Consider the following 23,974-nt stretch of genomic DNA (forward strand, 5'->3'; position numbering starts at 1 on the left):
GGACCAATGAAATCGCTTCTGGCAACTTTTGCCGCGAACAGCCGAATGGAGCCGAGTCGAGGCGATTGTTGACGGGTTTGTTTTTTTTAACAGGAAATAAAAACCGTCCGGATGAATCGATAACTGCATGAATCGATAACTGAACGAATTGATACCGTTGTGATTTAACAACCCACCGGCTCCAGTCGCGTGGTGAACGTTGTTTCCGGGGCACATCGCCTCCTCCGCGGGCGGCGACTCGCCGTGTTGTTGGGCGGGGCGTCATCAGCTAGCCTGCTTTAGCTAACATGCTACCACCGGGCAGCGACCGCCGGCAACAATGACCCGGCCCCGGTCGACTCTCGTTTGGCCCCTTCGTCGTCTCACTGCTGCCGCCGCTTCCGCCTCTTGTGTCGCCAGCAGCAGCCCGACTCCTGCCCTCGGCGCGGCCCCATGGATCCCGGCGGAAGTGAACTGGACTCCAGCCTGCCTCAGCCCGAGAACCCGTGTCTGATCGTGGAGGACTCGCAGCCGGACAGCGTCGCGCTGGAGGACGACCCCGAGAGCAGCTACCGAGCCCTGCTGGCCCGCCGCCTGTCCGACCTGCAGCCCGCCGCCCGCAGCCCGGTGCTGGTAAGACGCGACCTCCTGCTCTTCCCACCGGGTCACTGAGATCACAGGGGTTCATAGATTCTGAGCTTACAAACATGAAATACTCAGAAGAGTAACAAGACGCCGGTGCAGGTGAAAGTCCTGCAGCCTGAATGTGACTCGACACGTTGTTATCGTCAAGATGCACCAGAAGTATCAATGTTCACACTGCACCATGTGACTATTATCATATGCACGAGTTATAATACTCACACATTAATATGTGACAAGTATTTCAAGTTGAAATTACTCCATCGCCGTAAGTATTTGAGTAAACGTACTCAGTTACATTCCAACACTAGTTATTTGTTTTTTTCCCTTCCACCTCATTCACACAGCTAGTCCACAGATGACCCCATCCCCAACCAACTAACTAACTAGCTGACTGACTAACTAATTAGCTGACTAACTAACTGACCGACTAGCTAACTGACTAACTAACTGACTAGCTGACTGACTAACTAACTGATTGACTAGCTAACTGATTGACTGACTAACTGACTGACTAGCTAATTAGCTGACTGAACGACTAACTAACTGATTCACTTACTAACTGATTGACTAGCTAACTGATTGACTGACTAACTAACTGATTCACCAACTGACTAACCAACCAACTAACCAATTGACTAGCTAACTAACTGACATACTAACTAGCTAACTGATTGACTAACTAGCTAACTGGTTAACTAACTGACTAACCAACTAACTGACTGACTAGCTAACTGACTGACTAGCGAACTGATTGACTAGCTAACTGACTGACTAGCTAACTGACTGACTAACTAACTGATTGACTAGCTAACAGACTAACTAACTAACGGATTGACTAACTAACTGACTAGCTGACTGACTAACTGACTGACTAGCAAAGGTGCTGACTGACTAACTAACTGACTGACTCTCTAACTGACTGACTAGCTAACAGACTAATGGATTAACTAACTAACTGACTGCCTAGCTTAAGGACTGACTGACTGACTAACTAGCTAACAGACTAACTAACTGATTGACTAACTAACTGACTGACTAGCTGACTGACTGACTGACTAGCTAACAGACTAACTAACTGACTGACTGACTAGCTAACGGACTAGCTGACTGACTGACTGACTAGTTAACGGACTCGCTAATGGACTAGCTGACTGACTGACTAGCTAACGGACTAGCTGTCTGACTTACTGACTGATTGACTAGCTAACGGACTAGCTGACTGACTGACTAGCTAACGGACCAGCTGACTGACTGACTAGCTGACTGACTGACTAGCTAACGGACCACCTGACTGACTGACTAGCCAACGGACTTGTTGACTGACTGACTGACTAGCTAACAGACTGACTGACTGACTAGCTAGCTAACGGACTAGCAAACTAGCTAACTGACTGACTGACTGACTAGCTAACGGACTAGCTTACTGACTGACTAGTTAACGGACTAGCTGACTGACTGACTAACTGACTAGCTAACGGACTAGCTGACTGACTGACTAGCTAACGGACTAGCTGACTGACTGACTGACTGACTGACTGACTGACTAGCTAACGGACTGACTGACTGACTGACTGACTGACTGACTGACTAATTAACGGACTAGCTGACTGACTGACTGACTGACTGACTGACTGACTGACTGACTAGCTAACGGACTGACTGACTGACTGACTGACTGACTGACTAATTAACGGACTAGCTGACTGACTGACTGACTGACTAATTAACGGACTAGCTGACTGACTGACTGACTGACTGACTGGCTAATTAACGGACTAGCTGACTAACTGACTGACTGACTGACTGACTGACTAATTAACGGACTAGCTGACTGACTGACTGACTGACTGACTGACTAGCTAACGGACTAACTGACTGACTAATTAACGGACTAGCTGACTGACTGACTGACTGACTGACTGACTAGCTAACGGACTAGCTGACTGACTGACTGACTGACTGGCTAATTAACTGACTAACTGACTGACTGACTAGCTAACGGACTGACTGACTGACTGACTGACTAATTAACGGACTAGCTGACTGACTGACTGACTGACTAGCTAACGGACTAGCGAACTAGCTAACTGATGGTTCAGGGTGACTGGGGGCGGATGGATCAAAGGCAGGTTACACTCTGGACACGTGGCTTCACTTGTGTCGCCAGGCTGCTGGTCTATCACCAGACTGTCAGAGCTCAGGGTCTGTTCAGACGCTCACAGAGGGACAGATGTTACAGCCTCCTCTGCATCTCTGAGACTTCAGTTTCTGTCACCAGCCTGTTGCTAAGGAAACACAAGGAAAAATGTTCTTATTATGACCTGAGGCTGCGGGTTCGAGTCCCGACCAGACGGGTCAAGAAATCAACAATAAAATAATCTTTCTCCAAAATCGCTTACTGCCCCTACAAGTCAATTTCAGTGCAGCAGTCTGTACATTTTTTCGTGGGTAAATAAACAGAACCAAACCAATGACACATACATTTTTTATATGATTGTATTCTCCCTAACCCATTTTGAATTCTATTTTTCTTTTATTTCTCCCAGGAGCTGATCTCCTCGCCTCTCGGAAGCAGATGCTCTCAGACCGACAGCCAATCAGAGAGCTCGCAGAGTAACAGTCAGGCCGAGCCCAGTCAGTGCAACACGACGTCTTCCCTCACATCCATATCACTTGGATCTGTATGAAAAAACAACAAATCTGTTTTCTTCTATTTACAGTAGGTGTCCTCACGGCGACCAACACCAGCTCAGCGTTCCAGGAGGAGAGTCAGGTCATAAACCTCTGTCCGCCTCCGGTCAAGAAGAAGAAGTACGTGAACCAGACGTTTCTGCAGATCGAGCGATCGAGCGACGACGCGTTTTCACTCCTGTGCTTCCTGTTTTCTTTCAGGAGTGCACCGGAGGACGCGGACATGGATTCCGGAGCGGACTCCACTACACACTGCTGCAGCGCGACCGATGGTAGGAGGAACGTCTTCTCACGTGTTCAGGGAGAATAACAACATCCAGCGCTTTCTGTACAGTTGTGAGAACTAAACGGCATCTGTCTGTTTCCTGTGTGACCGTCAGAGGGAACCTCTCAGTTCGGGTTCCTCGAGCTCTCTCAGAGTCAAGATCTGCGCGGTGGCGAGGCGGCGAACAGTCAGCAGGGGGAAACGGCCGCGCAGCCCGACAGCGAGAGACGCAGCAAAACAGGTATTTAGACTTTTATTTGTTTGGGGGTTTTTTGTGTTTCATTGTCATCTAGGTCTCTAATCTCAGAGAAAACGTGACCTGCACGTCTTTACAGCTGTTGGTGTTCTGAAAAGTCGATTGATTTCTACCTGCTCTTCGTCACCGTCAGATCAGAACACGAGCTCCAGGACTTCAGCGAGTCAGGAGAACAAATCCCTGAGGTGCTGTTTTTTTGGATTCTACATCTTTTTTTGGGGAGATGCACACGAGAGTCCGATTGTATTGAAAACAGTTCTGTTTCACCCGTCTGCAGATCGGAGGTGAGCTCCAGCAGCTCGTTGGACTCTCCGGCTCCGTCGGGCAGGACGCTCAGTGTCCAGGCTCTGCTGCACTCGCAGGGCCTCCAGGCGTCCGGTGAGCAGGAGCAGCAGGACGGCGAGGTCCCGTCCTCGCAGGACGACCTGTTCGACACCGACAAGACGGGTTGGTCCATACACACACACACACGCACGGACACGTCAAGGTTCACGTTCAGGTTAAGGGTCTTTTACAAGCAGCCGTGGTTTATAAACAAGTCGAAACTCGTCTGTGTTTCTTTCAGGCGCTGCAGTCGACAGCACGGTGTCTGAGCCGGAGCAGCAGCAGCGTCAGCCGACCGCGACACCGTCCTGCACCCTGCGACTGCTGCACCTCTCTGGCCAGGGAACGCTGGCGCAGGACAGTCTGTCCCAGTCAGTCACCCCGCCGCCTCCATCAACTCACTGAGCAACCGAGTAAATCACATGATCTTCATCTTTTTTGTCTCCTGTTCTGTTGTTCCAGGAGCTCCGTTGACTACGTTGCACCGACTCCAGACAACTTCAGCCACACGCCTTTAATCGTTCCCAGCTCACCGACCGGACCGGAGAACGAACACGGTAAAAAACGACTGAAGCGTCTTTTAAATGTCGACCGGTGAATCTAGCTCAAAGTCTTCTGCTCCGTCAGGTGCCGACGAACCGATGGACACGTCGTTGCCCCCGGACGACGGAGCGGGAGAGAAGGAAGAGCAGCCAATGGAAATGGAGGCCGCCTCCAAGCCACACCCGTCCGCCTCGACGCCCGTGTCCCAGAATCCCCCTGGTTTCGCGTTGGAGCGCACTTTCTCTTTACCCTCCCAACCAGAGTTCTCTCATGTATGTGCTACGGTCAATCAATAATGTTTTTGAGAAAGGAAGGAAGGAGGAAGGGAGATTGTGAATAATTTTAATAATTGATAAAGTTATTTATCAAGGGAAAGTGATGCACATTCGCTTGATGCGGCTTCTCAAAATATTGCACTTTGCTTATTCGTCAAAGCAAAATACATTTCATTAATCTAATAATCCTCTAATCAGCAGCTTCTTCTTCTCTGTTTCCTCAGGACGTGTTTGTCCCGACACAGAGCCAGGAGACACTGCGACAGTCGGACAAGAAGTCGTCGTTGTCGACGGCGTCTCAACAGCCGGAGTCGGCTCCTCTCCTCACGTCGCCTCTCCAGCTCTCGGTGAACACGGAGCAGATCGACGAGGACAGTCAGGCCACGCAGATAGAGGAAGTGGAAGAGACGCCCGGTGTCGACGCCGGCGACTCTGTGACTTCCTGTCGCGGCGACGCCGTCGTCTCGCAATCACGAGTCGACACCAGTTCGAAAGCCTCTGCTGAGTCACAAAAGTCTGATGTGCACGAAAAGGCGGCGACTTCTTTGAATGTAGTAAATGTGAATGTAACCGAGGTTAAGAGCGACACGTCGTCCTGCTCGCAGCCAAAGCTCGGTTCCCCTGGTCCGACTGTGAACAGCTGTGTGCAGGAGACGCCCTTGGATGCGACGCCCGGCAGTCCGCCCTCGCAGTCCGTCATCTCTCAGACATCCGTCGTGGACGTGGCGAGGAGCTCCGAGGATGTGAAGGGAGGGGGAACAACCGCGTCGCAGCAGTGTGGGGCGGTCGGTAACAGCCAGACGGACAACGTCATGACGCAGGAGGAAGTGGTGGTGATGGAGGAGGAAGAGGAGGAGGCGAGTGCAGGAGGAGGCGGGGCTTCGGGGATTGATCTAGTTCTGTCCCAGAGTGAGCTGTTGTCTCCTGAGCCCATGGAGGAGGAGGAGGAAGACGGTGAAGAGCCGGCGGCGGACAGCGTCATCGTGGTCACAGACAGCGAGCGAGACTCCCAGATTCTGAAGAAGGACGTGACACCACCGGCAAAGAGCAACAGCTCTCAGCCAATCAGAGGCGACGTTGCCGCCTCCACCAACGGCCACGAGTCCCAGGCAGAGAAGACGAAGAAGAAGGTGAACGCGGCTCCTGACGGGATGGAGGCAGAAGGGCTGAAAGACAAGAGCCTCAGCGACAGCTCGGGAGGTGAGATGGACACAGACTGTGTTCTGTGTACTGACCAGCAGAGGGCGACTCCACCGGTTGATTCTATAGAAGGAGGAGGAGTTCTCAGTCAGACTACACCCCCAAGTCTATGTCCGGTTTCCAAAATAAACAAGATGGCGCTGGTCAAAATGCGAAACTCAAAGCTTCAAAACGTTGAGACTCTCGCAGGGGGGTCACGAGAAATTGTCCAGATAGGAAACAGTGAAACAAGAACTCTAATCCAAGTGCCATCAAATTAATTATTGTGGAACACTGTAGTCGTAACCTTTCAGATATCTAAAGATAACTTTGATAAAAACCATTAAGACAAAATGACGAACATCTCGAAATGTAAAGATCTGCAACATGTGGCAGGGACGCCAAGGAAATATCGCTTCATAAGAACGAGAAGACGCTTTCAGAATATTGAGCTCAGTGCCCGAAAGCTCAAAAAGAAGTGTCACTTTCACAAGACAGTTCGATAGATGATAGGTGTCAGACAAACAACAAAAATCTGAAAATATAAGAAATACAAATGTAAAAATAAAAGAACTGCCATACAAAGCATATTTTTATCCTCACCAGCATCCAGCGAAGAAGAAATCCACGGTCGGAGCCAATCGGAGACAGATAAGGGGCGGGCCTTCGTCTCTGATTGGCTCTGACTCTGGTATTCTCCTTTTGCTGAATGTTGGTGGGAAAAATAAATCAGGCACAGTTTCGCGATGGACACCGAAATCTGGAATTAAAGGGGGTTGAATGATGAAAGACCGTAGTATCAATAAGCTCTGACGTTATCATACAACAAAAAAATAGTCAAACTAATTTTCATGTTTTGTAAAACAGTCGTTTTTTCTTTGTAAGGGAATATGATGTCGGAAAAGTTTGAAAAACATCCTCCCCATCAGTGACCAGAGGATTTCTGTCTTTAGTGGGAACGATGCACTGAAATCGATCTAATCTGATGCTTCTCGTCTCCAGAGATTTCTTTCCACTTCACGCTTCCCAAAGAAGGCGAGCTGATTGGTCCCGCCCCCGGCACCACGCCTCCTCTCATCAACCAACTGAAGCAGAGGCTCAGACACAGCACGCCCATCGGTGGGTCCCTCTCCTCAGAACAAACGTCTCTAACTCGACTTCACGTAGCAGTACAACCTGAAGTTCATCCTTTTTTTTTAAAATTCCAGAGATCTCGCCCTTCTCAGAGAAGTCCGACCTGGTGGCTGACGTGTCCGCTGACGTGGCGATGGCCGCCGGCGACAACATCGTGTCCGGCGACGGCGCGTGCGAGGACGGGACGGAGCAGGGCGACGGGAAGCTGAGTCTGAGGATGAAGCTGGTGACGCCGGTCGGCGAGGGAAGCTCGGAGACGTTCAGTCTGCAGAGTAAGAGACATTCGCTGTCCGTGTTCGGGACGAGACGGTTTCCAAGGAGACGCTGCTTACTCTCATCACCCTTTTTTTTTATCGCCAGAGCCAGCACTGTCGGAGGAGGATGGGTCTGTCGTCAAGGTTACCACCGTTTCCAAGGCTGTAACCAGGTAACCTACCTTCCACTTCCTCTTCAGTCACATTCTCTGAATTTCTTGAGCTCTCTAGCTTCACAGACAACAATCCATAAAACCTTTTATGGAAGATATTTTTCAGCTGATTTTATCCGACTGCGAATACGTCGATAATCACAAAGATGATGGACAACGATTAACGAGAAATTCGTTTTTTTCTTTACAGAAATGTCAAAGATGGATTTTGAGATAATTTTAAAAACCAGCGTGTTTCGACCTGAGAGCAGCAACACATTTGTGACTCGGCTTCAAAATGTCAGCTCAGTACTGATGTTTATGGAAAATTCATTCTCGTCCTAAAGTCTGTCAATTAATTTTTCAAAAAATTAAGCACAGTCACACTGAATTCATCATGTCGCTCAGTTGTGTCAAGTAACAAAGTAAAAGTACTGAAGCACATTACTTAAGTTGATTTTGGGAGTATCTATAGTGGTTTTATTTTTATTTCAACTTTTACTTTAGAACGTGAGGGATGGAGGGAGGAAGAGGAGAGGGAGGAATAAATACTCTTATTAAGTTCAAATTGAAGAATTAAATTTCTGGCTTTTTTGTATCTTTGTATTCTTACTTTTGATACTGAAGTACACTTGATGTGAAGCTACTTAAAGACTTTTACTTAAGTCATTCTCCTACTTTTACTTTAACAAGAGTCATGTAAGCTATCTTTACTGTTACTCAAGTATAACATAAGTTAGTACTTTATACACTGATGTTGCTATAGACTCTTTAACTTCTCTCTCATCCGCTGCAGTTTGATGCATCCTCAGGTTTTTTTGTGACGCGTTAAACCTCATATACTTTATATACTAAGATTATTCTGGTCTTCTAAATGAACCTGTTAAAGTTCTGGTGTTGGATGTGTCCGCAGCCCGTCGGTGTTCAGTCGAGTGCGGCAGGTGCACAGGCAGCGGGAGGCGGAGGGCGACAGTCAGCCGGCGGGCAACGCTTCACCCGTCAGGTGAGCACACGTCATGAAGCCACTGCACCGGAAAAACAAAATGGAAAACCGTCTGTGCTCTTTGCAAGACGAAAGTCCACCGTGGCAGAATTTCAAAGTGGGTAAGGGAATGTCACGCCCCCTCACCAGAGAAGTGGAGATTGTCAGATTGCAGGCGGGGTTACCCCAGAGGGTCCAACTGTGACATCACAGTGGGAGGGAAATGTGAACCAGCGGCTCAGGGCTTCAGGCCGATGGGTTTAGCCAGCTCAGAGACACACACTGAAAAAGGGATTTTTTTCCAAATATGTCACCTTTAATGTTCACGTGGTCTGTAAGAGCCTCGTGTGTTCACTCGACCTGGGGAAGTGTGAATAGATTTCCCCTGTTGTGATGTATTTTAGTTTGACAGAAATAGGTCCACACTCTGTGTGTGTGTGTGTGTGTGTGTGTGTGTGTGTGTGTGTGTGTGTGTGTGTGTGTGTGTGTGTGTGTGTGTGTGTGTGTGTGTGTGTGTGTGTGTGTGTGTGTGTGTGTGTGTGTGTGTGTGTGTGTGTGTGTGTGTGTGTGTGTGTGTGTGTGTGCACGAGACCTACTTCTGGATCCTGAAGCTGCTTTGAGTCGCTATTTTTTGCACCATGTTCTTATTCTCTCGGGTCGTGTGAAGAAGCAGCGGCGAGACGTGGTTTCGTTTTCGTTTTTTTTTTTTTTTTTTTGACAAAAACGTGTCGTGAGGCTTGATATATTTGACAGTTTAACCATAAACTTTATTATAAATAATTGAATTATTATGTGAAGTCTCACCGAGTGTCACGTCTGTACGCGTGAACGTCTCCGCAGGGGCGAGCTGTTCGCCTCGCCGCAGAGGAGCTCCCAGGCCTCGTCGCTGGGATGCAACAGCCTCCCCAACAGCCAACCGGAGCCTTCGTCACAGGAAACACCGGCAGCAGCGCCGCCGCCGCCGCAGCATCAGCAGAAAACCCCCTCGCCCGCCGAGGGGAGGCGAGCACCACCCGGGGTCTCCGAGCCCCCCACCCCAAACAGTGCAGACGTCCGGCAGAAGGTGGTTTCTCAGAACACCGTCAGCTCCAGTCCGTCCAACAAGGTGCGTCAGTCACCTTGCTCATGTCGCCATAAACAGCCGAGTGTTGTCAGGATGTTTGACTCTGAGGCATGGAGCTTTAATATGATGTCGACACTTTCTTCTTGTGTCTGCGTCTCAGCTCCGTCAGCGGACCGTCTCCCAGCAGACCAGCGGCCTGGATGCAGCGGGGCTGCGCTCCCCCGCCGGCAGGGTACGGACATCCAGGGTGTGCGAGGACAAACAGAAATTACAGCTGATGTGTGTGTGTGTGTGTGTGTGAATAGGTTCTTGTTGTTTGTCTGACAGGGTGAACCGGAGTCTCCGTCCTTCAGAAGAACCGCAGGCCCCTCCCACTGCAGACACGTGCGCACCGTCCAGGAAGTGCGGACGACGGTGACGCGGATCATCACGGACGTGTACTACGAGGACGGCAAAGAGGTGGAGCGCAAAGTCAGAGAGGTACGTTTGTCTCCGACGGAGGAGGAGGAGGAGGGGTCTCATTTCGGCCGCTTGCTTTCGCCATCTCGTTCTTCTGGTCACGACCCAGAGTTCGTGACCACAGGTGAGGGGTCTTTGCCTCGCGGCTCAGCTCCCTCTTCCTGGACCGGCACAACGTCGGCATCGCCGAGATCCTTAAACTCCCTCACTTTCAAATTCTGATCATGTAAAGTTTGTGATGCTTAGAAACATTCAATCACCGTTTTAACATGAATTGTATTTCCGTTACAGTCACGCATGGCTGCAGGCTCCTCCCCTTTTGTTTTTGATATGATGTAAAACCTTTGGTCGCGAGTTGGAAATGTCTCCGTTCCGTATTTTGTGACGTGAGTAACACGAGCTGTTCTCTCGGGATCCCACCAGGAGAACGAGGAGCCCGTGGTCGACTGCCACGTGCTGGACAGCGACATCTCGCCGTGCCGCACGGGCAGCAGCTCCATGACCTCCGGCGACCTGGGCGACATCAGCTCGCTGTCGTCCAAGGCGTCCAGCCTGCAGCACAGCTCGGGGGGGACCAGCAGCAGCACCGGCTTCACCAGGCCCGACTTCCTCATGCCGTCCGGCCGCGGGGCCCGATCCTTCAGGTACCACCGCCTCCACCTCCTCCTCCACCTGTTTCTCCTCAGTCCTCTGCTTCACCTGTGGTCGTTACTTGCCGATTCCCTCCTTCACCTTCTTTGACTTTTCTAACACCCTGATTTCTCGGTGACTCACTGATCCCTGCCCTCAAGTCGCGTCCAGGCACAGACCCGGGGTCACTCACTCCGCCTGCTCTTCGTGTCGAGTGTCCCCGGGTCGGTGCCTGCGCGACCTGACCGGCTCCGTCCGTCTCCCCTCTGTGTGTCCGCAGCCCCCGTAGGGGAGGTGGGCATCAACGGAGGGGTCACCGGGGTCACAGGGCGGGGTCAGTGATCACGGTGGGGGACAGAGGCTACGGCGCCCTGGGGTCCCGCGGCTTCGTCCCGCTGACTCCCAGGGGAAGAGCCAGAAGGGGCCGGCCCCCGTCCCGCTACTCCCTGTCCAGGTGAGTCCTCCCCGAGGCTCACACTTCCTCCACTTAACACTTCCTCTTTCCTCTTTCCACTAATCCGCCCGGAGACTGTCTGCTTCTTCTTCTTCTTCTCTCCTTGGATCGTTGTGTGACGTTGCCTGTGTTTCTCCTCAAGGGGCGGCGGCTCGTTTCAGAGAATCGGCGCTCAGCAACACTCGTCCTCGGAGGACGAGCCCTTCACCCGCATGCTGCCCCCCCGCCTCCCCGCCAGCCCCACGGACGGCGAGCCGCCCAGCCGCTCTGACTCCCTCCGCTCGTCGCCGGAGGAGGGGGGGAGCGCGGCCGGCCGCAGCAGCTTCGTGGGCCTGCGCGTCGTGGCCAAGTGGTCGTCCAACGGCTACTTCTACTCGGGCCGCATCGTCAAGGACGCCGGCGAGGGGAGCTTCCGCCTGCGCTTCGACGACGGATACGAGTGCGAGGTGGAAGGGAAGGACATCCTGCTGTGCGACCCCATCCCCCTGGAGACGGAGGTCACCGCTCTGCTGGAGGACGAGTACTTCAGCATAGGTGAGGTAGACGAGGAGGAGGTGGAGTCACGTAGTTTATTTTAAATATGCAAGTTTTTCTTCTCAACCAAAAAAATGCTAAATCTATCCGATCTAAACGGTGAAAATGTGTTTTTCTCCAGAGTCTGTTTTTGACAAACATTGACAGGTTCAGTGTTTCCATCATTGTTAAGGGACAATATTACCTTACAATTTCCTTTACTTATCATTTTCATAAATGGATAGACAAAGCATTTTATTGATCCCAAAACGAAAAGAATTGCAGCGTTGCAGCAGCCAATTTAATGGAAACAACAACAATCCTACACACGATTGTCTCGTTGTTATAGCAGAACTATGAAAGGAAATAGGAAGTGGTCTGATAAGCTAAATGATTTATTTGTCATAATAAAACATAGTTAATGAAAGTGAAAATTAATAAATCCTGGATCTTAATCCACACCAAATTATTTATTTCTTATTTCAGACTGACGTTCAACAACAATCATATCAACAGTGAATTTTGTCGTGTGTGTGTGTGTGTGTGTGTGTGTGTGTGTGTGTGTGTGTGTGTGTGTGTGTGTGTGTGTGTGTGTGTGTGTGTGTGTGTGTGTGTGTGTGTGTGTGTGTGTGTGTGTGTGTGTGTGTGTGTGTGTTTGTGTGTGTGTGCAGGTGTTGTGCGCGGTCACAAGACCGAGGGCCAGGACCTGTTCTACAGTGTGGAGCGGGACGGCCAGCAGCAGTGGTACAACCGGACCTCGGTCATCCTGTCCCTGGAGCAGGGGAACCGGCTGAGGGAGCAGCACAGCCTCGGGCCCTACGAGCCGGCCGCTCCGCTGGCCAAGGCCTCCGACATCAGTCTGGGTGAGGCGACCGCGGCTGGACACCAGTTCTCACACATCAGTTATCGATTTTAAAAAACACAATCAACATTTTTCACTATTTTCTGACATTTTCTGGACCAAACAAGTCATTGATTAATCGATATTGAAAATTAGCGTTGGTAACAGTCCTAGATTAGTTATTACACGTCTTCCTGAGGGGAACATGGACTTCTCAACTCAATTTCCATTTTCCAATTCCAATTTTCCATCCAATAGTTGTGGAGCAAATGTTTATCGTACAGTCTGTCGACTCTATCCTCTGGGAACCAGGAATATTAACGACTAGACATTGGAGGATTTTACTGGATTAATAATGAACGTCTTCATCCCAAACTCCTCGGCATCATTCATACGTTATATAAAAAACTTAACTTATTAATATGATCATGATTTATTTTCCTCAGACAACCTGGTGGAGGGGAAGAGGCGGCGCCGGGTGACCCTCGGCGGTCCCGACACGCCCAACCGCAGCTCCTCCAGCAGCCCTCGTACCCCCGGCCCGTCGGGCAAGAGGAAGCTGAGGACGACCTCAGAGGACGACCGGACGCCGGCCAAGCGAGGCCGCAGGGGTCCGGGCGCCAGAGCCGGTACGGAGACGCTGCCACCGCCCAAACCATCACTCATGATTTGATGAGTTGTTGTTTTTTTAATCCCAAAGAAGAAACGTGTTTGTAACAACAGTCGTCAGTTTTAGATTTTTATGCTTCTGTGAAATATTTATGGTTTGTACTTAAATTTTAACTTTTAAATGATTTTTAGAAAAGTAATTTTTTAGTAGCAATGATTTTTAACATTAAACGTCATGATTCTTCCAGCGTCTTGGTTTTTAAATCTTTCTCTTCTGTCTCGATTCAGTCACGAGAATATTACAAACAGTTTGATGTGTCATGAATCTGTAATGTGATGTTTTATGTTACCGAGTGTAACCAAGGCACTTTGACCTCCGACCCCCGGGACACGTGATGCGTGTCCGTCCGACCCTCCGCTGCCGTTTGACGCCTGAGACTTGAGGCTGACGTGGTAATTGATAAAGTGTCCACTCGGTGTTGATCCACAGGTGGAGGGAAGACACCAGGTGTATTTCACGGGTGTATTTGCTTTTAAGAATAATTTTAATAACAGTGAAGGCAAATCACATTTAAACATTTTCTCTCTTATCTCCAGTTGAATTCAGACAAATTTACCCAGGAGTCTCTGCACTACGTGGAAATCTCTTCCAGAAGTTGATTTGTCATTCTTTAATCCGATTCCTTCCCTGTTCCTGTGCGCAGTTCAGCGGGTCGGCGCGTGCAACACCTCGGGCAGCGGCACCGACCTCCCGGGTCCGTCTGGCGACGCGGCGGACACTCACGGCCCGCTGCCCCAGAATGCCTCTCTCTTCCTGGGCTTTGCCTTCATGCTGACGGCCTCGTCGGAGAGCGACCGGCTGACCAACCTCCTCACCGCCGGCGACGACGACGATGGTGAGTCGGACGGTCGACCGAGCTCCAGTGTTTTTACAGATCAGTCATTTTAATACATATTTCATTTTAATTTTCCCTCCGCTGACAGATTACGTGCAGACGAGTCCGTACAACAAAGCGTACACGGAGTCGCAGCTGCAGGCGGGCGGAGGCTTCGTCCTGCCGGACTTCAACGAAGAACAGGTGAGTTCACCAGGAAGTAAAAGGAAATCCAGAAGTTTTGTTATTTTTCCTTTCAGTTTTCATAAGTCAGAGAATCATTTGAAGTTTGCGATATGAATGAGATGTTTAAAGTCTGGTGATAATAAACGTTGTTGTTTATTATGTTTTTACTCTTTAACTTCCATTTTCTTGAATCAAACCGATATGAAATCTTTTATTGTCCAGAATAAACAATGGGGGGAAAAAATGGGCGTTTGTTTACATTATACGTCAAATAAATAGTTTATTTTTCTTAATTCAAGTTCTATATATTTGGTTTTAATGGATTTTTAAAAATATAGATATTTATGTAAGTAAGTTTATTGTTAATCTAAAATATTGTGCCTTTAACATTTTTTCATTGACAGATTTAAGATATATATATTTTATATATATATATATATATATATTTAAAAGATATACATTTTTAAATATACATATATACTGTATATATATTATACATCAATTTTTATTGCACAGTAAAATGAAAACAATCAGCTCAGTCGTCAGTATTTGATTCGTTGTCTTCTTCCTCCTGGTGTGTTTGTGTTTCCTCCTCCTCCTCAGTGCAAGGCGGCCTATCAGAGCCTGCTCATCGCTGACCAGCACTGCCGCACCAGGAAGTACCTGCAGTGTTTGGCGAGCGGCGTTCCGTGCGTGTCGCACGTCTGGGTGCGCGACTGCTGCAAAGAGAACAAGCTGCTCAACTACAGGAACTACCTGCTGCCGGCCGGCGTGGGGCCGGACGCCGCCGTTGTGGAATGGTACGACGCAGGATCAGAACTTGTAACGTCCTGTTGCCAGTAGTCGGCGCTATAACTGTGGTTCAATGTTGACGTGCAAATGTGTTGAGGGCGGGACAGTTATCATTCCTGACCGTGTGCCTCTGATAAGGAATGACTTCCTGTTTCACGGCGAAGGATCGAAAGTTGCTTCTACTTCGTCACGGCAACGGCCTCTGACGAAAACACAAGCTTTGAGTATCGTTTGATCCCCTGGGTCTTGAGACGACACACACACCGAATTCGAAGTTGCTCGGGGGAAATTTGTCGGAAGGAGTTCGTTCTAGAATGTGTGAAAACGCGCCAAAATTTGTTCACCAAAATCAAAATGGCTGACTTCCTGATGGTCGGAGGTAATGGTGACCTGTTATGTTTTTGTAGGTCTTGATGTGATACACGTGCCTAACAAATTTCATTCATCTGAGATTTTTTGATATTTTGCCCGAGACCCCTAAAATATAAAATTTATCAAAATTTTCACCGGTTATGATGTGTAGGCAAATGTTCTGGGATGTCGGTGAACGTTCAGTGCCTCAAATTATAGATTTATTTGCTGAATAATAAGAATAGCTCCTTGCTCTGGCTGTCAGTGGAGCTCGGGCCCTAATAATAAAGATGAATTTGGCTTGTATAGCGCCTTCGTAAAATTCATATTTGTCTTCTCTCCAACCAGGCACCCGCGCTGCAGCCCCTTCAAGGCCCTGCGGGTGCTGCTGGTGTTCGAGGAGCCGGTGGAGCTCTGGGCGCAGCTGGTCACGATGGGCGGAGCCTCCTCGGTGCGACAGTTCCAGGGGGACAAGGACGGTTCAGGTACACGACCACGACACGGCGTCCGAACGACGAGCGTGGACAACAAAACGATAATCCCGTAACCGAGTTTGTTTTTCGCAGACATTCCGACGGGCAAGTACGACGTGGTGGTGACGGACCGCGCCTGTCCGCCGTTGGTGGAGAAGAGCGTGACGTCGCAGGACGTCCCGCTGGTGTCCCCCGAGTGGATCATCGAGAGCGTGATTGGCGGCGAGCGCCTGGGCTTCCGCAGCAAGCCGCAGTATCGCCACGACTACGCCTCGTAACTCCGACGCCACGTGTGCAAAAAAAACAAAAAAAAAAAAAACGCCTTTGGACCACGTTAAATGTTCAACGTTCCTTCTGTCGCATGCCTCCGCTGTACATAACTTTACCCCCCGTCTGTTTTTATGGGATAATAAAACTGTGACTCTGGTTTCATTTTAATGTTGAGTTGAGTTTTATTTTTTTTTTACTTGAGCAGAAAAATGGTTTTGAGTATTTACAGTTTATATACAAGACGAAAAAGATCAGATCGTCCAGACAACGAACACGTGTTCTCCTGAAGCGAGTGACGGAGCTCAGGTCCTGCGTCCCATTAGTCCTCGGAACTCGCGACCTCCCAGACAGAAGTTTCAACTGGCACGCCCCCCGTCGGAGGACGTTCCCCACGCCGTCGTCCGAGGTGTAACGGAAACGCAGCATCAGATCCTCGTCACAAAACAGTGGAATTTAATAGAACTTTGTTTATAACGTCAACGACAGTGGAAAAATGACATTTCAAACTTCGGCAGCAGATGGTCTTTGCCGAGTAAATGTCCTGAAGTTGAAATAATTAAATAAATTTGAGCTGATGCACTTCTGATGGTTCGGCGATTTATTTAGTTGCTTTAACTTCATATCCAACTGTGGAATCTACTGTATGTTCTTATCGAACTCTCAGCCATTTCCCCAAAACAATGTTGAATAATTCCTGCTGTAATCTTTTCTCAATAAACAGTAGAAACTAATCCACAAACAGTTTAGGTGTAAACTGACTTCTGAGACTGATGCAGCTCGAGTCAGTTTGAGGTTTAATTAACTTCAGGTTTTTTACAGAAAACTTCACGTTTCTGAGTTCCGATGATTCAGAGTTACTGCAACTACAATAAGAGGTTTTGCTTGAGAGAAAAAGAAAAGATGATCATGTACTGTTGTTTTGTTTTTTTAAATCTAACTCTGGGTTTTTGCTGTTGAACTGAGGTGACGGCAGAAGTTTCTGAGGGGACATGTTTGATAATCTTTGCACACAAACAGAATCTTCGGCCCCGATGCCACAAGAAGTGAAAGAGGAAACACTTTCATTTTGGATGAACTGACGTGGCATCATTTTGACAGACATGACACATCAACAATATTTTGTCAAAGGTCGACACTGATGGGTTTTATATATATATATGTACACAATATTTTTCTTCTGTCCTTCTCGTTCTTCTTAAACGCTGAAAAGAAAAAAAAATTAATGATAAGCTTTATAGTAACGTCGCATTATTAGAGGATAAGATGTTTCATTTTATCCAATGAAATGACAATCGCAGACGTTCACTGAATTCAATTTTAAACTAAAGGCATTCATGTTGCGTGTTCATGTCAGTGTGGTGTTGCTGTTGCGTGTTCATGTCAGTGTGTTCTTGTGGCGTGTTCATGTCAGTGTGTTCTTGTGGCGTGTTCATGTCAGTGTGTTCTTGTGGCGTGTTCATGTCAGTGTGTTCTTGTGGCGTGTTGCTGTTGCGTGTTCATGTCAGTGTGTTCTTGTGGCGTGTTGCTGTTGCGTGTTCATGTCAGTGTGTTCTTGTGGCGTGTTGCTGTTGCGTGTTCATGTCAGTGTGTTCTTGTGGCGTGTTGCTGTTGCGTGTTCATGTCAGTGTGTTCTTGTGGCGTGTTGCTGTTGCGTGTTCATGTCAGTGTGTTCTTGTGGCGTGTTGCTGTTGCGTGTTCATGTCAGTGTGTTCTTGCGGCGTGTTCCTGTTGCGTGTTCATGTCAGTGTGTTCTTGTGGCGTGTTGCTGTTGCGTGTTCATGTCAGTGTGTTCTTGTGGCGTGTTGCTGTTGCGTGTTCATGTCAGTGTGTTCTTGCGGCGTGTTCCTGTTGCGTGTTCATGTCAGTGTGTTCTTGCGGCGTGTTGCTGTTGCGTGTTCATGTCAGTGTGTTCTTGCGGCGTGTTGCTGTTGCGTGTTCATGTCAGTGTGTTCTTGTGGCGTGTTGCTGTTGCGTGTCCGTGTCCCTGCGTCGCGTCCTACCTGCCCAGGGTCCCTCCAGCCTGGGTGTAGTACTTGTTGTAGTCCAGCCGCAGCAGCAGCTGAGCGAGGTCCGAGTTGATCTGATGGTTCCTCACACTCGACAGGATCTTGAACAACAAGGACGACTGACGTCTGAAGCCCTGAAAGTTCCACCGCGACAGAGTCACGACGCGAAAATCTTCACGCATTCACCAGCTTCAGACAAACGGAGGGGAAGCAGCGAGACTCTCACCTTGACCAGGATGTCGAGCTGAGCGGTTCCCCTCTCGTCCAGCGGAGCCACCGTCTGACTGACCAGCGAGCAGAAGTTGTGGCACAGCTCCAGGATCTCGTTCAGACAGTGGAACACCTGAGGGCGGCAGCGTTCACAGAAGCTCTGTAAGTTGTCTCGGCGTGAAGCGGAGAGGTGAACTCGGTCGCGTCTCTCACCGGCTTCAGGAGGATGAAGGACTGGGCGAGCAGGTTGCTGAGGAAGTGGTCGTGGGCCAGTCGGATGCTCTCGAAGTCTCTGGTGGAGTTGATGTGCTGCAGCAGCTGCGAGAACTGAGACTCCAGGACGTCGACCTGCAGACGAGCGGCGGGAAAAACACAACGTCGCCGTCACAGTTCGCTCGCACGCGACTTCAGAAGTTCACTCTCAATTGGCCTGGAGAGACGTTTGTGGAGCCAGATGAGATGATGACAACAAGACCGAAACTGTATCTCTTGTATCAGATTTCTCCATGTTTTTTCCTAAATGCAGGAGCCTGATTTCTACTTCAACAGTGAGCTATAAATATTTACATATAATTCCTTCTGGAGTTTTATGCTCTTAAAATCTCTCAATTACAAGTTCAGCACATTTGTTAATCGTCATTTTTTCGAAATACTAAACTAGAAAAGTTTAATTTGTTCAATGAAATACAAAAAAAGGAAAAACAAGTAGAATGTTTATCTTTGTGAGTTTGTCATGAGTTAAATATCCGAGTTATTACTGTAAAAATGTTTTCATGACGCTCCTCTTTCACAGCCTCTGTCTGAAAACTTTACTTTGCAGAACTTTTGTATTCACAAATAAAAATTCTCCTTCAAAATGAGGTGATTGTGTGGCGTGTCCGTCGTTACCTGTAGGTAGTACTGCAGGTTGTCGATCAGGAATGCCATGTGGTTGCGCAGTCGCCACTTGACGGCGTCCGTCTGGCTGGAGTGCAGATGCTTCCTCTGCATCTGCAGAGCCCAGCAGTGCTGCAGCTGCGACTGCACCCGCCGCAGGCTCAGCAGGTACCTGAACACAACGTTGTACCTGAGGAGGAGGAGGAGGAGGAGGAAGAGGAGGAGGAGACGGGCGTTACAACCAGCAGCGGCTGCACTCGGGATGAGAACAGACCAACAGAAGAAAAGACGCAGACTTCTCCAGGACGGCCGGCGTGAAGAGGATGTGCAGCGGCCACTGGACCCTGTAGATGAGGCCGAGCGCCGCCCAGCCGGTGGGCGGGGCCTCCCGAGGGGAGGTGTCCTGAGGGGGCGTGGCTCCGTCTCTGGGGCCTGAACCGTCTGTAGAAAAAAAAGGTATAAGTATAATAATAACAACCATGAACTATCAATGATCTTCCATTGTGAGTGTAAAGATGACTTCCACATGTAAGGTTCTGGTTTCACTGATTTTGTTTTCATACGAAAAAGATCCGTAATGCGAATATTGAATATTTTGATTTTCAATTTCATTTTTTTTTGTTAATTATATAAAACAATTGTGAAACAAACGTGTACATAGTAATTTCCCGGGGGAAACTTCGATGTCTTCAAATTGTGTGATTTCCCTGAAAAATCCAAAAATATTTCACTTTGCAATTATGGAAGCGAGAAAAGAGGAAAGTTCTCACTCAAGTAGGAAAATGTTCGAGGCTTTTTCTTCATAAAAAATAATTGAATATCAAAACTGGTTGGAGGACTACACTATCAAGGTGTGTGTGCGTGCATGTGTGTGCGTGCGTGAGCGTCTGCAGTCATAGCTGCAGGTTTAAGTTCTGTTCTCTTGATTTTAAACAGATTCATTTTAAAACCACTGGATGGCGCTAAACACCAACACAAGAGAACATCAAAAAAAGCTTCCTGTTTTAACACACAAGCTGGACTTTGCCTCAGACCTTTTCCGTCTTTGCCCTGGTAGTCGACCGTGAGGTGCAGCAGCGGCAGCAGGTTGTCGTCGTCCAGCAGCACCTTGTGAGCCGCCTGCTGAAAGGCCACGTTCACATCTGACCAACAGAAATCACAGGAGATTAAAATGCTAGAGGTTTTCATAACCGATAAACAAGTCCTGATTGCAAATCCACTTCGTCCCTGCAGAGAAAAATAAAAATATCTGCACAAGTTTGCGGTCCAATTGTCAATTTTGCTCAGGAAGGTTTTTAACTGAGTGAAATGACCAGAAAGTTTCAGGATTTAGGAAACTTCCTAACCAAAATTGACAGAATTGAAGCACGGCGGATGAAACATCTCGATCTGACGTGTCGACAGTTACCGTGCTCGGTGACGGCGGTCGGAGGCATCTTCAGCATGTGCTGCGCGAGGTCGATGAAGACCTGGTAGAGCTCCCCGCGGCCCAGCAGGTAGAAATCTTTAATGATCTGGAAGAAAAACAAACGAGTGCGTCAGCGCCGTTCAATTCGCTCTGATTCAACGATACAGAACCAACGAGCGACGTCGAGAACAAACCTTGAGCTGCTCCAGCAGGTCGGACTCCTCCACCATCAGAGTCCAGAGGTGCTGCGAGGACATACAGAGTGAGGGGGTTTTAGTTAGTCACGTCAAGCTAATGGCTTTTAGTCGAAAGTAGTCACCTAATATTTGCATATCATGAATATTCATAGTCTCAGATTTCTTCAATGAGGGAGAGAGAGTGGATGTGTCCAGACACATTTCAGAAGGTTTTTTTTTACTTTTTTGTGGTAAACAATGTTAAACAAAATGTTAGGCATAGCAGATTAGTTTTAGATACTTTAAACAGGAGGGGTTCTTCAAACAAAATAAATTAGAACAAAATAAGTGGTGGTTTGGTTAGAAGACGCATAAGCGTCACCTGGTAAAAATGGTTCGGTCGGTTCACTCATCGAAACTGCTTTTTTTGGTGCTATTTTCGTATGAACACTTGACCCGGTGGCTGAACATTCGGTGCAGGCCTACTACAGCAGTTGAAATGTGCTCACCTCTGCCACTGTGCTCCTGATGCGATCGATGAGGTTTTCGAAGTCCACCAGGCTGAACAGAGACTGCTGCTTGAGTTTGTGCAGCCCGGCGGCGAACGTGTCCTCCTGGTGCTTCAGTATGGAGCCTGGCGTTAAAACAGAACCAGAACCTGTTGTTGTCGTTGTTGTTTTAGTGACGCGGTGAGATTATGTAACTCTTCAGTACAATACCATACCGGCTATGGACGGGCTGTGGTTGTGGTTCTCAAACATCTGGACGGATTCTCCCACGAAGAGGATCTTCTCGGCGACTCGGATGGGGATGTACGACGGCAACATCTCGGTGCGCAGAGAGAACTGCTGCAGAGACGGAGCCAGCATGTTCTCCTCCTCGATCAGCCTCTGCACAACAACAACAACAACATCAACAACAACACAGTCAGTTATGATCAAGACTCTGACTCAACACGTGTCCTGAGCTCCAGAGGTTTTTTTTAAAAAAACGTGAGCTTGGAGTTTTCCTCACCAGGTCCTGCAGTTCTCGGAGCTGCTTGCCGCTCAGGCCTCCCAGGCCCAGGTCCTCCTCCTCCTCCTCCTGGTTGGCGGCGGCTCCTCCGGCGCTCGGCCCCTGCTTCACGAAGAACTCCTCGCTCTTGTCCAGCAGCAGACCGTGCAACATCCAGGCGGCGAGCTGCTTGTACATCACACCGTGGCACACGGCCAGAATCCTGCAGGGTTTCAAATAAGAATAAAAATAAAACAACAACACTAAACATCCATACGATTGAAAAGTAGTTTTTAAAAGAGCTCTTCTTCTCCGGTTGCTGAACTACAGGCTAAAGTATCCAAACAGTGGTGGTGAGTCTCAACTCATCAACCCTACGAACCCGACTTACTTTTCTAGGGCCATGCGCACAGGAGGAAGCCCCCCACAGCTGTGCTTGTACACTGTCTCCAGGATCTGACAGCCGTGGATCTGAAGCAACACACACACACACACACAAACACACACACACACACACACACACACACACACACACACACACACACACACACACACACACACACACACACACACACACACACACACACACACACACACACACACACACACACACACACACACACACACACACACACACACACACACACACACACACACACACACAGAGTGTGAAACAGTGAGATTAGATTGGTAGATACAGTTTTTCTAATCATGTTCTCCAAGGCAATTCATTTAGTTTTTTATAAAATCTGCTGATGGATGAGGAAGTTCCATCCAAAGGCAACAGTTATTTTTGCAAACTTAAGCAATATTTCCGCAGAGAAAATGTGTCTCCACTGACATTTATACTACTATAGACCAGAGGACTCGACAAAATAAACTTCTGCAGAAAAGAGAAACAGCAAAGTCAAAAATCTGTTTCCTTCTGCCTTCATGGCATCTTCTCTTTCTTAATACACCAACATTTCAAACTTCTTTAAAAGATTCTTCTCGGGTTTCGGCGATGAAGCCAAAGATGTTATCGATACAAACTTTTCTTTTCAGTCAATATTGATAATGATTAGATTCATTTCTGCTCCTGGGAATGAAATCTGAAGAGATCAGACCAGTAATTAAACTCAAAAGCTAAAGAAAGAAATTGAAACTGTGATGATTATTGTTCACATTCTTTCACCCAGAAATAACGCTTCTGCTTTTTTCCCCTCTAGAGTTTCCACTTAGTTAGGTGGGTGGGATTGTTAGACACTTGATGAAGAATATTTTTTGCTGGAGCACCAGGAAGCGTCTGTAAACTCCCAGTAATGTGGGAGGAGACGGTCCAGGTGGAATAACTGAGGTCACTTGTAGTTGTATGAACTTGTGGTTTGTTCATTTCCTCACCTTCTGTGATCTTATAGTCTCCACCACCACCATCACAGAGGGAAACAGCAGCTGGAACTGGAGAGAGAGAGAGAGAGAGAGAGAGAGAGAAAAAAAAAAATATAATGTACAAACAGAAAGACTCAGCTGAGACTATGAATATTATATTATCTCTATTTGAATCGATTCTTTACCTGATCAAGCTTGTAATTCACGTGGGATATTGTGAGATGTGGATCTCCGAGGAACTGAAACAAACACAACAACAAGTTGAAGAAACATCTTCTCACGTGCTCGACCAATCCGCTGGCTGCGACCGTCACCGCGTTACCTCTTGTTCCAGGTCGAGCAGCGTCTGTCGGTACGGCTGCAGCGTCGAGTCCAGACCTGTGCAGAAAGCCCGCAGGTAGATTCCATGGAGTCCGGTCTGGTTCGGCTGGTTTGCGTGATGCTCCTACAGAACAGATCACGCACTTTATCATTTCAACTTTTCTTTTAATCTTTAATTCTTTTCATCATCGATTAATCTATTAGTTGTTTGGTCCATAAAATGGGGAAAAATGCCGATCGCGTTTCCCAAAACCACCAAGATTATGTTTTGTTTTGTCATCCCACCAAGGATATTCAGTTTAATTTCACAGAGGAGCAAAGAAACCAGAAAATATTAACATTTAAGAAGCTGAAATCAGAGAATTTTGCCTTTTTTTCATAAAAACTACCTGAACCGATTAATCGATTATCAAAATAGTTG

The 23,974-nt window shown here is 48.2% G+C and overlaps 2 protein-coding genes across 7 annotated transcripts in view; one reads left to right on the plus strand and one right to left on the minus strand.

Annotated features, from left to right (window-relative positions):
* The first annotated feature begins 14 nt into the window (after window positions 1-14).
* tp53bp1 (tumor protein p53 binding protein, 1) lies at window positions 15-16,363 on the plus strand. 5 transcript variants are annotated; one of them, XM_047331483.1, is made up of 28 exons: window positions 15-612; window positions 3,171-3,258; window positions 3,345-3,435; window positions 3,517-3,587; window positions 3,696-3,821; window positions 3,916-4,021; window positions 4,114-4,283; window positions 4,402-4,531; window positions 4,623-4,717; window positions 4,788-4,975; window positions 5,203-6,178; window positions 7,160-7,276; window positions 7,366-7,563; window positions 7,652-7,718; window positions 8,611-8,700; window positions 9,520-9,784; window positions 9,903-9,974; window positions 10,070-10,222; window positions 10,625-10,845; window positions 11,112-11,285; window positions 11,428-11,819; window positions 12,470-12,661; window positions 13,086-13,268; window positions 13,953-14,144; window positions 14,233-14,327; window positions 14,913-15,109; window positions 15,801-15,937; window positions 16,019-16,363. In XM_047331483.1, exons 1-28 carry the CDS (start codon window positions 433-435, stop codon window positions 16,201-16,203), a joined length of 5,151 nt encoding a protein of 1,716 aa, XP_047187439.1. In that variant the 5' UTR covers window positions 15-432; the 3' UTR covers window positions 16,204-16,363. The 5 variants fall into 5 exon arrangements, with proteins under 5 accessions (XP_047187439.1, XP_047187440.1, XP_047187441.1 ...); XM_047331484.1 differs by having other exon boundaries at window positions 7,384-7,563; XM_047331485.1 differs by having other exon boundaries at window positions 3,970-4,021.
* The window catches only part of tubgcp4 (tubulin, gamma complex associated protein 4), a 9,792-nt gene continuing 2,175 nt past the window's right edge, over window positions 16,358-23,974 (minus strand). For both annotated transcript variants that reach the window (XM_035627614.2, XM_047331491.1), the window contains 16 exons: window positions 23,555-23,677; window positions 23,418-23,471; window positions 23,245-23,301; window positions 22,256-22,335; window positions 21,886-22,087; window positions 21,596-21,761; window positions 21,381-21,505; window positions 20,890-20,940; window positions 20,696-20,801; window positions 20,322-20,429; window positions 19,584-19,728; window positions 19,300-19,477; window positions 18,625-18,759; window positions 18,428-18,544; window positions 18,196-18,335; window positions 16,358-17,397 (listed from right to left, as the gene is read on the minus strand). In XM_035627614.2, the coding sequence (XP_035483507.1) occupies window positions 17,391-17,397; window positions 18,196-18,335; window positions 18,428-18,544; window positions 18,625-18,759; window positions 19,300-19,477; window positions 19,584-19,728; window positions 20,322-20,429; window positions 20,696-20,801; window positions 20,890-20,940; window positions 21,381-21,505; window positions 21,596-21,761; window positions 21,886-22,087; window positions 22,256-22,335; window positions 23,245-23,301; window positions 23,418-23,471; window positions 23,555-23,677 (1,794 nt within the window). In that variant the 3' untranslated portion in view covers window positions 16,358-17,390. The remainder of the gene's footprint in view (window positions 17,398-18,195; window positions 18,336-18,427; window positions 18,545-18,624; window positions 18,760-19,299; window positions 19,478-19,583; window positions 19,729-20,321; window positions 20,430-20,695; window positions 20,802-20,889; window positions 20,941-21,380; window positions 21,506-21,595; window positions 21,762-21,885; window positions 22,088-22,255; window positions 22,336-23,244; window positions 23,302-23,417; window positions 23,472-23,554; window positions 23,678-23,974) is intronic.

Source organism: Scophthalmus maximus, chromosome 4, assembly GCF_022379125.1.
Source record: "Scophthalmus maximus strain ysfricsl-2021 chromosome 4, ASM2237912v1, whole genome shotgun sequence".
In the NCBI taxonomy this organism is placed as follows: Eukaryota; Metazoa; Chordata; class Actinopteri; order Pleuronectiformes; family Scophthalmidae; genus Scophthalmus; species Scophthalmus maximus.